Genomic DNA, 17,810 nt, shown 5'->3' with positions numbered 1-17,810 from the left:
AATTGTGCCAGAACTCCATATGAAGGATCATAGTCACTAACCGGCTACTCTGCTATGTGCGTGTCAAGATAATGGGCTTAATGAGCAAAAACAACAAATTCAAGGTCGAGTTATAGTAGCATGATTCATATTGGTATGCATACTGGGAGTTGTCTAGTGTCACCACTGTAATCTTATTGTTAAGATTTATCTCATAAGTTTCCAACAAAAACACTTTGTGGCTAAGTACAACCCGAACGGTGTGGCGGACCTGCATTTCATTTTTCATTGTCCACCTGTTTTAATCTGATTATTTGCTTGAGGACAAGCAAAGGTTCAAGTCTGGGGGAGTTTGATAACACGAATTTATACCATATATTTAGCTTAAATTCCATAAATATTATTAGAATTTTCATTAAATTATATTGTTTTATTATGGTATTATGCGAGTATTTGCGATGTTTCAGGTATTACGTCCATGTTAAAGACTATTTGCGAAAAGGAGAAGAAATAGAGCGAAATCATTCATATTTATTCCAAGAAAATAAAAGAAGAGGTGCTGAAGTGAATAGGGGGTGCAAAGAAGACCCAAAACGCATAAAGGTGGAAGCCCAGCCCACGAAGGAAGCTGAAAGCAGCCACCTCAGCACAGGAGACGCCCGTCTCCAAAGGTCCTGGCCACGTCACAGGTGGAGACGTCCGTCTCCCACCTCCCTCAAATATCTCCACTTGAGACGCACGTCTCAAGTTCGTTACCAAGTCTTGCTGAAAAAGTGGAGACGCACGTCTCCCAACTCTGAGTCAATAGGGTACTACATTTACGGAAGAAAGCTGCCAAGACTCACCTATAAAAGGACACTGATATTTCATTATCAAGGGTCCGAATTTTTACAACGAAGTTCTGCCGAATTTACTTTCCAACGCATTATTTTCCTTCGCATTTTTATTCTCTGCATTCTTTTCTCACGAAAATTTCTACACCAGAAATTGTTTTGAATTTTTCATAGATCTAACCTTACGTTAGATTTAGTTTTTATTTCCTTGTTTTAATTTTTACACCGAATAATATTTGAAGAACGATCCAACCAACCTGTGGTGGAAGTTCGAGTACTTCAAGATCCAAGTTTATATATCAAGATCTATTTTATTCAGGTTTCTTATTTAACGCCTTTAATATATTTATTTGCGTGATATATTGTATGCTATTTAATATGCCTTTTATTATGAACCGAACCGATTTATGCATGTTTAACCGTATCAATATGTCCGGCTAATTTATTAAGATATCGGTATGTAAAGTAAGTTAACCGTGGGATCCGAAATAAGTTGGCTTAAATATGTTTTATTAACTATCACTTGTTTTTGGTTTTATGTCTAATTTAATTTGCTAAAGTTCTAAAATCAATAGAGTGAGAGTTTGAGATTGTAGGGCCGACAAAGGTTAAAATCAATAGAGCGAGAGTTTGAGATTTTTAACTGGATAGTAGACATAGGACATTATTTTTAACGATGGCGAAAGCGTATTAAAACTGATTAGAATTTATTTACTTTCAAAAAGTTTTTTTAAACCCGGCGCGGGATGGCGAAAGCGTACGCTAGGGAATACTAGCATGATCCGAGTCAACAGAGTGAGAGTTTGAGACTATGAGATTTAAGTAGATAACGTCTTCATAAAGCGAGCATTTTATTAACTATGTTATTTTCAAAAAGCTTTTCTAAATATAATGGGATGGCGAGAGCGTACATTACGAGTTAGGATAGTAGTCTAAATCAACAGAGCGAGAGTTTAAGAGGAGGACTTTTAAACGACAGAATTAATAAAGATTTTTAATTAAATGGAAACCATAGCCAATGGACCTTCGGATCACCTAAGTTAGACGAAATACATACTGATATCCGTTTATTATTATATTTCTTAGAATTCACAATTTAATCTTCCCTTTAGAAACAACTAAAATATCATTAGCCTTAGCTTTACATAGTAACTTTAGATAACAGTATATCGATTTATAGTCTCTGTGGATTCGATATCTTTTAAAACTACACGACACAACTGTGCACTTGCAGTTATCCTGACTAATAGACACGCAAAGTCGCGATCAATTAGGCACAAAAGCAGAAAGGATCACACCCACAGAGGACTTGAAAGAGGTTAAAATATGCCATTTTCCCATCAAGTCACGAAAATAGGCTTTACTTTTTGAGGAGAAAGAACGGGAGCTAGTCGAACAAATCATTAAGAACATATACTTATTCCCTTAGACTTCATCCATTTTACTTGGGAAAGACACCAAAATGGTGAGCCATGGCCTTGCCATCCATCCTTTTGTGAGACTAGTGGCGTAGAGGAAGCAAAAATTTGGCGAGATGAAGAGGGCCATCAGTGATTAAGTGATGGGGAAACTATCTAATGTCGGGTTTATAACAGAAAAAATACTCCATACGTGGTTCTATCACCAAAAGCTAAAAACATGTGGTGCATGTGAGTAGACTTCCCCACTTGAACGTCGCATGTCTTAAATACCCATGCCCGCTACTAGACATCGATCGCCTTATAAATGGGTAATCAGGCTACCACATCTTGTGCTTCATGGATGCATATTCAGGGTATAACCATATTCTGATGGATCCCTTGGATGCTCCCAAGATAACCTTTATGTCGAATCATGGCAACTACTACTATAATGTCGTGCCTTTCGGTTTAAAGAATATTGACGCCACCTACTAGAGGCTCATGGACATTGTATTCTCCCTCCAGATAGGAAGAAACCTGGAGGTGACGCCCTATCTCGCTTCCTCTCCTACGTAGGCGACGAGACTTTCCACTTCTTTGTTTCCTTAAAGAAGAAAGAGAGATTCGAGTTGACCACTGAATGTAAGGAGGCTTTTTTTAGGGTGGAAGACTTCCTCACGCCGCCCCTGCCTCACTTGCCCAATGGAGGAGTCGCCACTAGTCGTTTTCTTCTTAGCGAGGAAGCTAAGACCGTACTTTCAGGGTCATAAGATCTTTGAAAAAACCAACTATCATGTTCACAAGTCTTGAAGAATCCAGATCTTGTAGGAAGGATGGTATCTTGTGCATTGGAACTCTCAGAATATGACATTCAATATGTCATGAGGGGAAGGATCAAATCATAAGCTTTGGCAGTTTTTATGGAGAAATTTAGCTCACTCTTAGGCAAGGAGGCGATTATATATAGATGGAGCCTCCAACATAAAAGGAAGCGGCATGGGGATAGTCATGAAATGACCTGGCGACATACTCAACGAGGATGCATTAGAGTTCACGGCCTACAACATTAGGCGGAGTATGAGGCTCTTATTGTTGGCTTGGTCCTCGTCTTAGAGATGAGAGCCTCCATATTGAAGGCCAAAAGCGACTCCTAATTGGTCGCTAACTAAGTCTTGGGTAGTACTAGAAAAAGGAATAGCAACTGATAAAATATCTCCAAAAGGTACGAAGTCTATCCTCTTTTTTTACTTCTTTTGAAATAGAATATGTCCCCCCCAAACAGAACTTCATAGAAGACCTCTTGTTCAAGCTCACCACATTGAAGACAATGAGTTTTAACATAACAGTCATCTAGGAGACTCTCGCCTCTTCTAGCATCAAGGTGGATGAGGTATACTATAATACCCCAAAATTTAGATTAAATTATTTAATTTATTATTTGTGAATTATTGGTGAATTTGGGTGACGTATGATGATATGTGTAGGGCATGTTATGAGGTAGTAGTTGATTAAGGTGATGATTAGAATTATTTAGATTTAAATAATTGAGTTTATAGTATTTAGATTAATTATAATAATATTAAAATAAATAGTTAAAGAGAGTTGAGTGAGGGCATAATGGGAATAGCATAATACGGATCTAAGGGGTAACACAGTAAAAGAGAAAAATAAGAGAGGAAGCGATCATTGTGTGCGCGATCGTAGAATTGGGAGCACGCAAAGAAGAGGCTAGGGCTCAGAGGGGAATTTTTTAGAACGCGAAGAAAGAGACCAACTTGCTAGGAATTTGAAGTAAGGGGGTGTGATCAAGTTTATTATGATTGTATCGGGTTAAGATATTGGTAAGTTTCTATTTTGTATGATAATGGTGGGTAGATTATGTTCATGTAGGTTTGTGTTTTTCTTCTCTCTACATTATGAATATTGTTGCAGATTGTATGCATTTGGGTTGAATGATTGCTTGATGAATTATGTGGACATGTTGCTGTTATGATTAATGATGAAATGTTGAATTATTGTGGTTGTTGCGGTATGATTGATGGAATTGTATGATACCGATGTTGTGTCGTTGGCGGAAGTTGCGAGTCAGAATCAAAACTTAAGTTATGAGTGTTTTTTGGTGTAAAGAGTTAGGGTGTAATGTTCCTGAAAATTAATTTTTAGTGCAAAATAATGTAATTCACGATTTGGATGAAATAAGGGGTTTTGGGGTGAGAAGAAAAGTGATTTTGTTTTAAGAAATAGCAGAAAAGTGCTTCTGCTAACAGTGTAATCGATTACGTATATTGTGGTGACCGGTTAAGCTGTTATGGACTGTTTTTGAGTCCATAAACGGTTACGGGGTTTGACGCTAAAAGACGTTAATAAATATCCTGAATTTTAACGCTAAATTATCCCTCGGTTTTTAGAAAACCCGAGCTGCAAAATATTCTTCTATTTTTGAAGTTATATTGTATATATAGAATATTAAACCATAATATTGCAACAAATCCAACTTCTTATCCGTGAGGAGTTATTTATTCCAAAAATTGGAAAATGGTATATGGGTAGAATATATCCAACTTCTAAAGGTGATATATTTTCCAACCATTGAAAAATATTTTTCTGCACTTGTAATCCATCATAGAGTTCTTTTTCAAGCTTTTTAAAGGAAATGATAAGCATTTATCCCAAAAATGATACGTACGAGTTAGGATTATGGTAAAATCTATTTAATGAGTGCTTTTGAGTTAAATATGATAATCTTATTCCTCGGTTATTATGAAAACCGATGGGTTAGATAATTTAATTTACAAATAAAAAATATAATAAAAAGGGAGGTTTCAGTTTTGTTTTTCCCCTCAGTTATGCGAAAATCTGAGGTAATAAGTTGTTTTAAAAACTAATTAAAACTATCATATCACTAGAATATCAATGATCATCTATATTCAAGTCGTAATGTCTCTTTTAGATTTTCAAGGAGGCTTTTGAGCTATTTAAACATCTCATTTCTAACTCTCTGTATCTTCAAACCTTGTTTCAAAGTCTTTTTGTATTTTCAACATCTCGTTTCAAACTCTCTGTGTCTTGTTTCAAAGTTTTTTTATTCAAAAATGGATCCAAATCTTTTGTTTGTTATCAATGAAAAGTTTGTTGATTTCAACGATTTCGATCGTTTTGAACTAAGGAAAGTTTTTAACAAACAAATATTGTATGGCTACTTTCACATTCAAAATGGCTCCATATACACTAATCTCGTTGAAGAGTTTTGGATGAATGTCTCTGTTGTGCCAGCTGGTCATGATGAAATCATCTAGTCCTATCTCAATGGCTCTTATTTCTTCATTACTTCATCACTGACTGCTATGACAATCAATTTTCAAGAGACAGATAGTTGTGTTGAACATTATCAATTCAAAAATGTCTATTCAATCTAACTTCACTGAATTTATGCCAACCAAGATAAGCCCACCAATCCTGCTTCACTACGACCTATTGCAAAATTTTGGTTTCAACTTCTAGTAGCAAATCTCCGCCCAAGAGAGAAACAACTGGAAACGCTTACTAGGTATGACAAGAATCTCTTGTACTTCCTCACCTATAACGTGGGAGTTAATCTTCCTCTTACCATTTTCAACTTCTTGAAGAAAATGATAAGCATTTTTCTAGAGGAAATGACTTTCTTCATACCATATGGAAGAGTTCTTTCTGAATTTTTCTCTAAGTTAGGGATAGTTAGGAATAATGTTGAAGTTGAGTGGACTGAGAAGTTTGAATATGTGAAATACTTTTCTCTATTGTCTTGTTTTTTTATTATCGATGAAATATTTCACTTTTATATTATTGCCTATTCTAGTTTATTGATAACAAATATTTTGAGAATTACTAATTAACAAAGAAAAACATGGAATCTGGAAAAGATGCCAAGTGATAAATCGTTGAAAAAAATTCTAAATGCGGTAACGGGGATTCGAAGGGAGATGCCTTATAGCTATTTTACCTCGGTTCTCCAAAAAACTTGAGAGAATAGGCTTATTATTTTTTATGTATAAAAAATGACGATCACTTATAGCTTTGTTACCTCAGTTTTTATAACACGAGGTAAAATATTGATTATTTTATTAGAAAAAATCAAACGAGGCGTTCCTACGACATATATTATCGGATTTTAGCTTTAAGAAATATTGACCGATAATTCATACGCTTCCCAGACTTGCCAACAAATTGATATTAAAGTCATGGTTAGACTCGCTGAGGGAGAAAGAGTGTGATCCTAGTGTGGATCAAGGATAATAATGTTGGGTTACTCATTTATGGGTTGAATTCAGCTGTGAGTGGTTAAGTCTCACATGGACTAAAAATGAATGAAATAATAAATGTATAAGAGAAAAGAATCATTCACCCATTGTCTTAAAATTTTAGATAAATATATAGTGTCGAGGTCTCTTAAATCCTAAACATTTAGCTCGTTGAAGCTTTCAACTTTCCTAGACTCTCCAACAACTTTCACAAAAACAATACTTACAAAAATAACAAAATCACAATATGTTTTTTTTTTCTTTCACTTTTGCCGTTTAAGAGAAAAAATTCCAAAAGTGCTAAACATATAGTAATTGTTATAAATTATCACATAACCACACAACAAGATATAACCACTTGAAATTTAAAAAAACTCCATATGTATAAAAATACAACTAATATCCTTTTTTTTTTGACAAATAATATCCTTTTATTATCTATTATGAAAAGAAAATACCATAACAATATATTTGCAACACCATTTATGAAATTCATGCATGGTTGTTGCTGCATATAAATGACTAAAAGCAACATAGTATAGAATGAGTTACACATGACAAACACATGCCTTCTCATGATGATTAATTTTATTCATCATTATCTTATAATAATTTTGTAGTGATAAAATGAATTTAGTTTAGGGAAGAATATAAAAGTCGAAATAACATTATTTCACTCTAAAGTTTAGGCCAGATCCACCTAATTTCTCTTTGATGATTTTGGATAATGTTTCAACCATAGAAGGTGAAAAGTAATTAGTCTAATCACCAATTTCACCTTTTCTAAATAAGGACTTATTCTCAAAGTTCCTTCCAAATGTTCCTATCTTATTTATCTCCAACTCCTTCATTTTTTCAAAGCTACACAACTTTATTATATTTTCAATCACACCCTCATTCTCTTCCACCAAACTAAAAGGGCATTCCAAAAACATAGCCAAATTTTTCAAATGAAAATTGACATCTTCTTTCATGTCCTCATACTTCAAAAAAAGAACATTTTTTTGTCTCTCTTTGCTCTCATTCCAATAACCCAACATGTGATTCCAAAATGGGCCAAAACCAACTAATCCATTACAATACATTTCAAAAGCTTCCTCTAATTTCAATGTAGGCATTGAAGTTGGTTTGATTTTGTTGACAAAAATCCAAGAAGAGATAAATGTGTCAAAAGGGTTCCTACAAATATAAACTATCTTGCAATTGGAATCTTTGATTGAGTTGGGCAATGAATCAAATGGAATATGTGTGCCAAAAAGTCTAGGCTCATGAAAATTCGACAAATCCGGAATTTGATCATGTTTACCATAGACATTGTATTCAATGAAAGGAACAAGATCATGTGGATTGAAACTAAACAAAGGATGGTTTTTGGATGAAATGAGATGGTCTTGGCGATTCACAATGGCAAAAGTAAGAGCTTTCAACCAAGTTGTGCCTGATTTTGGAACAGTTGCAACAAAGACATCACTATCTTTGGCTTGGAAGTGATTTTGGAAAATGCTTATAGCTTGGATTTCAGCTGGTTGACACCAAAATCCTTGGAAGAGATATATATAAGGTGTTCTCCAACCTTTCTCTCTTGGAAGGGACAAAATCATCTCCTTGATTTCTTGGCTAAGTTGGTCTTGTTCTTTAATTGATTCATTCTGATCAATTGTATGGATTATGGAAAATTTTGTTGGAGACATATGGGGATAGGTAGGATGATAAATGCCAAAGCTATAAGTTATTGGCATGTGATAATTTAGCTTCCAAGGCACCGGTATTTATAAGTTGGTTTTTGGTGTAATTACAATCACATTGCAATGGTGTCTAATAAAAAAATATTATTTTAAAGAGAAATAATATTCCTACACCACTTCACACACCCACATCCAATACACTAATCACAAATACGTCAACAATGATTTTTTTTTTTTACTTTTTTTGATAGATTTTTCTTTTTTTTTTAAAATTATTTTGGTTAATTAAATATTAGAACTTGGTTAATACAGTTCAGAGTTTGGTAGTATATTCTAACATAAAAAGTTTTTAAATTATAAAGCAAAGTTTAATTGAGAATTATAAATTGGTTATTATAAATTGGTTAATATAGTTTATAGTTTGGTTATCGAGTATTCTGATATGATATATTAAATCTTACATAGTAAATCAATTTTGGTTATATTATTAATTTGATTGATACTGTTGATAACTTATTTAAAGAGTTCTTAAATATAAAAAAAAAAATTAAATAGTAAAATAAAGTTGGTTAATGAAGTGTAAAAGTAGGTTATACATTTATAATTTAGTGTTATGGTTAATAATATGTACTTTCTTAGTTAATAAAATAGTGAAAGTAGTTAATAAGTTACAAGTAAAATTAATGGTTAATGACGTATTTTTTTTAGTTAATGCAATTGTGAAATTGGTTAATAACATATATATATAATATTTATGGTGATGAGCCTCATTTTGTACTATGTTGCTTTTAGATAATGGCACTGGCAGATGTACATACAAGTTTATGGGGTCTGATGCCCCCCACCAATTTTTTTTCCACTAAACATTTACATATAGTATTTCTCTCATTATATAAAAATTGAAATTTCTTGGCCCCCTTCCCTTCAATTTCTACGTTTTGCTTAATCTCTAATATTATATCTCTTATTTTATTTAGTCTTAATAAACAATTTAATAATTATATTATTTTTATTTTATTAAACAGTATTCTTAAGTAATTAATTTTTTATTATCAATTACCGAATACAGATTTACTCTCTATGTTTTTTATTATAAATCGTTTTAGACTTTTCACACAGATTAAGAAAAATAATAATTATTGTATAAAAATGAGAAATTATGAAGATTTTTTATAAAATTATCCTTCATTAATGACATGTGAAAAATAAATTTATATAATTGAAAGGAGAGAGAATAATAAATATTTAAGGATATAATAGGAAAAGTAGCATTAATTATTCATTGGAATTGTAAAATGACTTATATTTAAATACAAATTATTTTTTCAAAACGACTTATAATAAAAAACGGAGGGAGTAGTTATTTTCTTCTAAGTTCTTATTATCATTTTGTATGTGTTAAGTTTTAGTCCCTTTATATGGCCTAATATAAATTTATTTTAATAGGTAGTATCAATTTTATTGATGAAAAATAGTATACTAAATTTTTTTTAGGAAGGTTAAAAATTATAAATTTATATAAATCACCAATTTATTTTATTTTTTGATGAATTGAAATACGTTGTAACATTTATAGCATAATTTTAATAAAAAACTTTATCTAAAAATTAATATTTTTAACACTCATTCTTCGACTCGTTCAACGCAGACATTATTTTTCTATCAACTTATACGATTTAATAATTGTATTTATTTTTTATCTTTTTCATTAAAAAATATCTTTTAATTTCTTGCTCTCATTAAGCAGATTTTTAGATCCGCCATTGAATAATGAGTTGGGTTGGCCGGATTCGGGCCAAAAAACACCACTCAATCTAAACCGCGGATAGTTATTAAAGACTCATTTTTACCCAAATTCATATTCGATTTAGACGGGTGTTTCGGATTAAAGATTGATCCAATATTTATTATCTTAATAAATTCATTCTCTTAAAAAAAATCTTTTTTATACTCTCTTCTTATTTCTTAACCAAAGAGACTAATGCGTGAGAGCTCCCAACATATTCTCATTTTACAACAACTCTATCCCAAAAAGAGCCAACAATGTACTATCAAAGTTTTCTATTAACCAAGGCACTGTAAGGAAATAAAAAGAGAGAATTTCATAGTATTATCATTCTAACTATTCAAAAGTTCATGTTTTCTACAACTTAGAAAATGTTACAGTGAGGGCATAAACGAGAGATACCACGATAATAACATGATTATCAAGTGTGTCATTGCTGTGTCATTCGGGGCAAATCTGGGTATCTGTGGTTCAATCTTTTCTACGCAAATCCGCAGATTTAAATTTGGTTGAATCCAACTCCATTACCCGTTAAACCTATTGGATGGATTTAACCCGCCCAATTTGATATATTTTTTCGGTCTTGTGCGGTTTGAATTGGGTCGCGGGTTCTTGTCCACCCCTACATAAATATTGATAGTGGCTACTTGTGGCAGAAAATAATAATAATTAATTGCAAATAGTTTCGTTGAATTTGTATGTGTTAACTAATATTTTTTTTTTTGAACTATATTATAGGATTAGTGGGACCCAATTTAAAATTTTAGATGTAAAATATGTAATTGAGTTGTTTAAATAATTGGAAAGTGTGAAAAAAAATATTATATGAATATGTTAGCGGAAAGATTCTTGTTGTTGCCGGCCATTTGAATACGAAAGTTGACAGCTTTATTTTCTGAGTTCTTGGATGTGAAAGAAGACGATCAAGAAGATGCAAGAAAAAGAAACAAGGAAGCCGAAGTTTTCATAAGCGGCGCCACTGATCTTGAAGAGTCAGAACGGGTTGGCCAACAACAACGACGTGATCTTCGGTGATGGTTGAGAAAAAAATGGGTTGTACCTACAAGGCACTCCGATGCCAAAGTAAGGACGAGAGCAAAGGTACAACAGAAAGTATAGATTTTGGAGAAAGTTTTCAATATCTTGCCCTCTAGATGTAGAGGGCTATTTATATTATTCTCCTAAGCGTGTGACTGGGTCACGCTATCTTTTGGGCTGGGTGCGATTCCAGTGTCAAAAATATACGTGATGGTTAGAATAGTCTTCGTTCATCCGGACAAAGTGAATTAGTTGTTGGCGAGGATGGGAGAGTTAGCATGCTCGAATGATCCATTATTGTGATAAGATCGTTGTTCATATGTGCTCGGTAGGTGGGCAAAAGAGATATTTTTACCCTTGTTTGCCTGAGTGTGTGGACCAATGCTTATTGGGTCGGGTCTATAAGTAGGAGTGGATTAGGCCAATTCTGAAGATTGGACCGGTCCACAACAAAGAGATTAAAGAAAGTGTTGCAAAAAATGTTTTTTTCCTTTCACTAAAAAACGACTAAATATCCTTTTTGTCCCTTAAGTATAACTCGGGGTCCATTTTGGTCCCTTAAGTTCAAAAAGTTCCAAAGTGATCCTTTAAATGTTTAAATAGGTCCATGTTTGTCCTTTCTGTCCAAACCGTTAGTCAAAGTCAATGGATTTGTACATCTGGCAGACAAGTCTTATTTGCAATGTTAAAAGTTAATACGACTTGAAAAAATTCTAGAAACATTTCAAAAATACAAAACAACATTGATAACAAATTAAAAATCAAAACTTTAACCTTCCAACCTTCTTCAGTGATGTTCCACTCACTTTGATTATCAAGACTTAACATTAAATCTCGTGTTCTTCAACCTGGCTTCATGTTCATTGAAAAAGTGGTGTTGTTATTCAACCTAGGTTCATGTTATGAAGAACTGGGTTTGAGGATGAAGCTGAAAAAGTGGTGTTGTTAGAATCAGAAGCACCATTGCCACCATCTCTGATTTATGTTTCGATTTTTGCAACATGAAAATCACATATCTTGAATGGGTCAAACGATTTTGGCTTTCGCTTATATTTTGGATTCGATTCTGTTTTGGATTTCGATTCTGGAACGGGCCAAACGATTTTTACAAATCAAAATCACATATCTAAAACTTGTCAATGATAAATTACATTCACTAATAAATCAGAGACAACTTGTCAATGTAAATTCATAGCCTTTGAAAATTCTTCAAGATATGCGTCTGTGTTTTTCAAGAGTAAAATTATATTCTAAGAGCATATCTTAGAGAGTCTTCATATAAACCACTATTTTCTTTCCCACTACATCACTTTGATTGTCGATTAGATGACGTAAAATTTAGGATAAATAATTTAAAAAGTATCTTTGTTATATTGAATTCCTGATAACTTTTGTTGTGGTAAATGATTATAAAGACTCAGAAAAGCAAATAGATTCCTCAAGACTCATAAAAACAATATGATTTAGCATCTCAATTAATAATGTTTTGAAAAAGTACTGTAAGAAAAGAATTGGGAAAGCATAATGCATACTAATTGTTTGATGTTTTCTTTATTTACTTTTTATAAATAAATAAGACTTCAATTATATTTAATGTGTACTAGTGGTAAAGTATTATGTCCAACAACCAAGGAGACTAAGGTTTGGTTCCCGCTCAAAGCAGATTTTTGAGACCTCAGTATTTTGTCTACATTGACTACATTGACACCTTTAAAAGTTAAGGGACAAAAATGATCTCAAAATATAGATAAGGAAAAAAAAACTATTTTGTCTTAAAAAATTAACCACAATTTTCCACTAAAACCCCTAATATAACCTAATTATAATTAATAATATTAGTCATACCAAATTTTCATTTATTAAACTGGATTTTTAAAATAATATTTATATTAAATTATTAAAATACCCTTCTAATGATAAAAGACTAGTTTTTTTCCTTATCCTTCAAATTCTTTTGATTTATTAAAATAATCTGATTGTATATAATAGTTTAAGTCTAGATATACCAAATAAAATGACACTAATGATCAATTTTAAAAAAAAAAGTTAACATGGTCATTTAATTTATTTTATAATTAAAAATTCAAACTCTTATCATTGTGATAAAGACTAGTGGAATGACCCTTACTATTAAAATTAATAAATCGATATTTTAATTGTATTTGGTAAGAATCATAGATTAACATTTTTTAAAATACTTACTTTTTGTACAATAATTCCTTTATATATAAGACATTCAAAATAATTATTTTAATATATTGCAAGTTTGAATTGTAAAGATTATTTCCTAAAGTATAATAAAACTTGTGTTCAACCTCTAGAATTATAGAAGTTGATTATACAATTTATATTTTATAATTAAATTACCAAATATATTTATTTTCTATTTTTATTTTATAATTAATTCATTAATTTTTCTCTATATAAATATATCAGTTTTCTGCTTTTGTTTTTGAAGCAATTTGAATTGAAATGGCTAAAAACTCTTTCATGCTAATTATCACTCTTTTCTTCTTTATTTCAGGTATACTAATCTTTCCAACATTACTTTTTCTTTTCACAATTATTTTTTTACATAGTTTTACACTGTCAGTGAATCATAACCATTAATTTTTATGGAAATTTGACTTTTTTTTAAATTACCTATAAAGTATTTTTTTTTTAAGAGTTGTGATCTTCTGACCGAATAAAATATTTTACACTGACATTTAAGCTCTTATTTTTTATGCTAATTATGCTTCTTCTTTTTTTTCAGTTATGAAAGTCTCAATGGCAAAAGAATGTGTCACAAGTCGTGAAGGAGAATGCCTCCTTGAAGCTTGTGGAGAATGGTGCTTTAAAACTTATAAGGGGCATGGAACTTGTGTAGAAGCTGGTGGAGATCCCCTTCAACCTACTTATAAATGTATTTGCACTTATACTTGTTCGATCTAGAATATATTTTTCTACATTTTGAATGTAAAAGTATATAAAAATAAGTTTGATAAATTTGAGGCTTTTTAATTACTTCAAAGTTATCAAAGTCTTCTTGAAATGTATAGAAAATGAAAACATAGAATAAAATAACAATATTGATTTTGTTGAGTAATTTTTATTTTAGTATGTTGATCCACTCTTTTAATGGTAGGATATTGTAAAATGTTGTTTTAAAACCCAGGTCATAGATAATCAAAATTGCTATTAGTTAAGAAATGGATATGGTTCCAAAATCTCACAAATCTCCATAAGAGATTTTAGAATCACCTAAACCAACTTTACTTTTAGACTTACAAACATCATACTATATAATCTAAGGCTATGTTTGGGAGTTTGGAAGGGAGGGGAGGGGAAGGCTTCCGAAAACGAATTTTTAAAAAATATAGAGAAATATTTGACATTTTTTGAAAAAATGATTTTATTTAGAATGATAAAAGAGTCATAATCATTACAAAATTTTTAATTTTCAAAATAGTATAACAACCTAAAAGATATTTGGAAAATTTATATAAGCCCTTCAAAACCCTCCAAAACCCTCCTTCAATACAATTTTTGAGTTCCCCCATTTTATGGGGTTTTTGGTGTTATGAATAAAACCAAACCCTCCAAAACCCTCCTACTCAAAATCCTTTTATTCTTTTCACCCAATTCTTCTTATTTTTTAAAGCCCTCCCCTCCCCTTCCCTCCAAACTCCCAAACATAGCCTAAGAGATCTAAGAGTCTCCCTTCACATCACCCCTAAAGAAGTTGTCGTTGGATCTTAAATAGCTTCTTCTAAATCTTCACAGACATTTTCATAAAAGACAAGAAGAAGATATGGATAACAATAATCATATAGATGATTAAAATCACTCGATCCCCCACACTAATATACATATGCTTCCACAAATGAAGTCTCTTAGACAACAGAGTAAGAAGATATTTCCAAGTGGCTTTAAATGGGAATTAGCCCCCAAGATATCTAAAAGCAAGGGACATAAGCTTACAATCGAGAATATCACTAACTGAATCCAAAAATATATAATCTGCATCAACTCATATTAGATTACTCTTGAAAAAATAATTGTACGGCTCGATATCAGGTCAAAACCCCTAAGAATAGCCTTAATAACCCATGTGCTCTCTACATAAGGATCGATCAAGATCAATGTGTCATCTTTATACGGAAGATGGAAGACACCAAAACAGACGATCCAACACTAAAACTAGAGTAAAGGTTCAACTCAACTGTCATACTAAACATGCCACTAAACCCTTCTTCTGCCACTATAAGGAAAAGAAAAAGCAAGAGGATCGTCTTGTTTCAAACCCTTTATACGTTAATCTTTTAGATATGGGGAATCATTCACCAACACCGCAAAATTTCTATAATACACAAAACTTTTATTCTAGATCTCCGCTTGTCAATAAAATTGAACATGATAAACATATAATATAAAAAAATTCAACTACATGAATCAAACGATGTTCGGTTTCTCTTATAGATTCAAACTCTAAAAAAGAGAAAAATACAAAGTGCGAAAGATGGATAAAATGATTGCAAATTATCATAGAAAGACATGTAGTCACTTCTAGCCACAAGAAAAATCATACTTAGAAATTTCAATAAACTACATATACATATATAGAGTTGAATTGAGTACATCTAAGACTCTTTTATTATGTATTATGAGAAGGAAATACCATGACAACATTTGCATAGCCAATTATGATATTCATGCATGGTTGTTACATATAAATAACTAAAAGCATTGAGTTACACATAACAACTATCATTGTATCTTATCATGATTGACAACTTTATTAATTGAAGACTTCATATTTTAGGGAGGGAAATAAGATTGAAGCAACATTATTTAACTCTAAAGTTAAGACCGGATCCACCTAATTTCTCTTCAATAATTTTGGATAATTTTTCAACCATTGAAGGTGAAAGGTAATTAGTCCAATCACCAATTTCACTTTTCCTAAACAAGAACTTATTATCAAATTTCCCTCTGAATGTTCCTGTCTTGTTTACCTCCAACTCCTTCATTTTCTCAAAGCTACACAACTTTATTATATTTTCAATCACACCCTTTTTTTCTTCCTCCAAAGTAAAAGGGCATTCCAAAAACCCAGCCAATTTTTTCAAGTAAAAATTCACATCTTCTTTCATATCTTCATACTTCAAAAAAAGAACATTTTTTGGTCTCTCTTTGTTCTCATTCCAATAACCCAACATGTGATTCCAAAATGGGCCAAACCCAAATGTCCCATAACAATACATTTCAAAAACTTCCTCTAAATTCAATGTAGGTATTGAAGGTGGTTTAGCTTTGTTGATAAAAAACCAATAAGAGATCAAAGTGTCAAAAGGGTTCCTACAAATATAAACTATCTTGCAATTAGAATCTTTGATTGACTTTGACAATGAATCATAAGGAATATGTGTGCCAAGAAGTCTTGGCTCATGAAAATTGGACAAATCTGAAATATTGCCATGTTTACCATAAACATGGTATTCAATGAATGGAACAAGATCACGTGGATTGAAACTAAGCAAAGGATGGTTTTTCGATGAAACGAAATGGTGTTCGAATTCGCGATTCACAACTGCGAATGTAAGCGCTTTTAACCAAGTTGTGCCTGATTTTGGAAAAGTTGCAACAAAGACATCACTATCTTTAGCTTGGAAGTGATTTTGGAAGGTGCTTATGGCTTGGATTTCATTTGGGTCACACCAAAATCCTTGGAATAGATATATGTAAGGTGTTCTTCAACCTTTCTCTCTTGGAAGGGATAAAATCATTTCCTTCATTTCTTGGCTAAGTTGGATTTGTTCTTGAATTAATTCATCTCTATCATGTTTTGTAGACATTGGGAATTGATAGGATGATAGAGACCAAAAGTTATGGTATGTGTTACTTTAGCTTCCAAGAAACCATGTATTTATAGAAGAACCTTGAGGATTTTTTTTCTCACTATTTTGCTTATTAGTATCCTAAAGTCATTTGTTAGTAAATTAATAAGAAAAATCTTTGCATTATAAATTAGTCATTTATTAATCTTATAATAAACCTATAATCATTTTTAAGATCTAGTAGTTTGGACGTGACAATGTTTTATCTAAAATTATAAATTTAATTTTAAGTCACCTTTGATAAATTAAAGATCGTAAACTTATTTCTTTTAAAATTTTCTTCAAAATTTTGATTTAAAATATTGGAACTCATCACATAAACACCTCATTTATAATGCGTCTAATTATGTAATAGGAGCGGTCCTTACACACAAAAAATAGACAGGGTTCCCCGTGTCATTTATTATATTTTATAGGGTTTTAAATTTTTTGGCAATTAGGTCCATTGAAATAAAATAGACTTTAAAAAATAGATTAATGAATATAATAGTGTCTTGTAAGAAAGGTTAGAGGGTTTTAGATTTCTTGTAAACCTAGAAGAGCAAAGAAATTGTATGTCTCTTGAAACAAGCATTGGAGGGTATCCCAACCTGTGTACCCAAAGGATCCTATAATTTATTATCACTCTAGTTTTTCTCTTCAACAAAACAAAATAAAAATTCTCCATGAATATAAATTTTGAAAGTTGTCACAACTAAGAACAAGAGAAACATAATTATACTTGATTGTTGAGCTAACACTTTGATTGTTCATAAAATGAATATTGCAGTAAATAAGAACAATGATTTAAAGAAAATATAACATTAGCTTTGATAATTGTTTGTTGATAATTATAGATAGCATTTTTTATTAAAGACTGCAAACCAATTACAGCGTTTTGAAGGGCTATTAAATCCCCAGTTTTTAACAGCATTTCCAATAAAATCGCTATTA

At 31.6% G+C, this 17,810-nt stretch overlaps 1 protein-coding gene and 1 pseudogene across 1 annotated transcript; both read right to left on the bottom strand.

Moving 5' to 3' along the window:
- Positions 1-7,250: 7,250 nt before the first annotated feature.
- LOC131657096 (cytosolic sulfotransferase 15-like) lies at positions 7,251-8,090 on the bottom strand. Its single transcript, XM_058926590.1, has one exon. The coding sequence runs from the start codon at positions 8,088-8,090 to the stop codon at positions 7,251-7,253; it is 840 nt and encodes a 279-aa protein (XP_058782573.1).
- Positions 8,091-15,665: 7,575 nt separating this feature from the next.
- LOC131659694 (cytosolic sulfotransferase 15-like) lies at positions 15,666-16,835 on the bottom strand (annotated as a pseudogene).
- Positions 16,836-17,810: the final 975 nt, after the last annotated feature.

This window comes from Vicia villosa, linkage group LG3, assembly GCF_029867415.1.
Source record: "Vicia villosa cultivar HV-30 ecotype Madison, WI linkage group LG3, Vvil1.0, whole genome shotgun sequence".
Lineage (NCBI taxonomy): Eukaryota > Viridiplantae > Streptophyta > Magnoliopsida > Fabales > Fabaceae > Vicia > Vicia villosa.
Note: the sequence above shows the minus strand (reverse complement) of the source record. Positions and strands in the feature narration are given on the sequence as shown.

Bases quoted from the DNA above. Each gene is read 5' to 3' on its own strand.
- LOC131657096 (XM_058926590.1), bottom strand. From the start codon at position 8,090: ATGATTTTGTCCCTTCCAAGAGAGAAAGGTTGGAGAACACCTTATATA.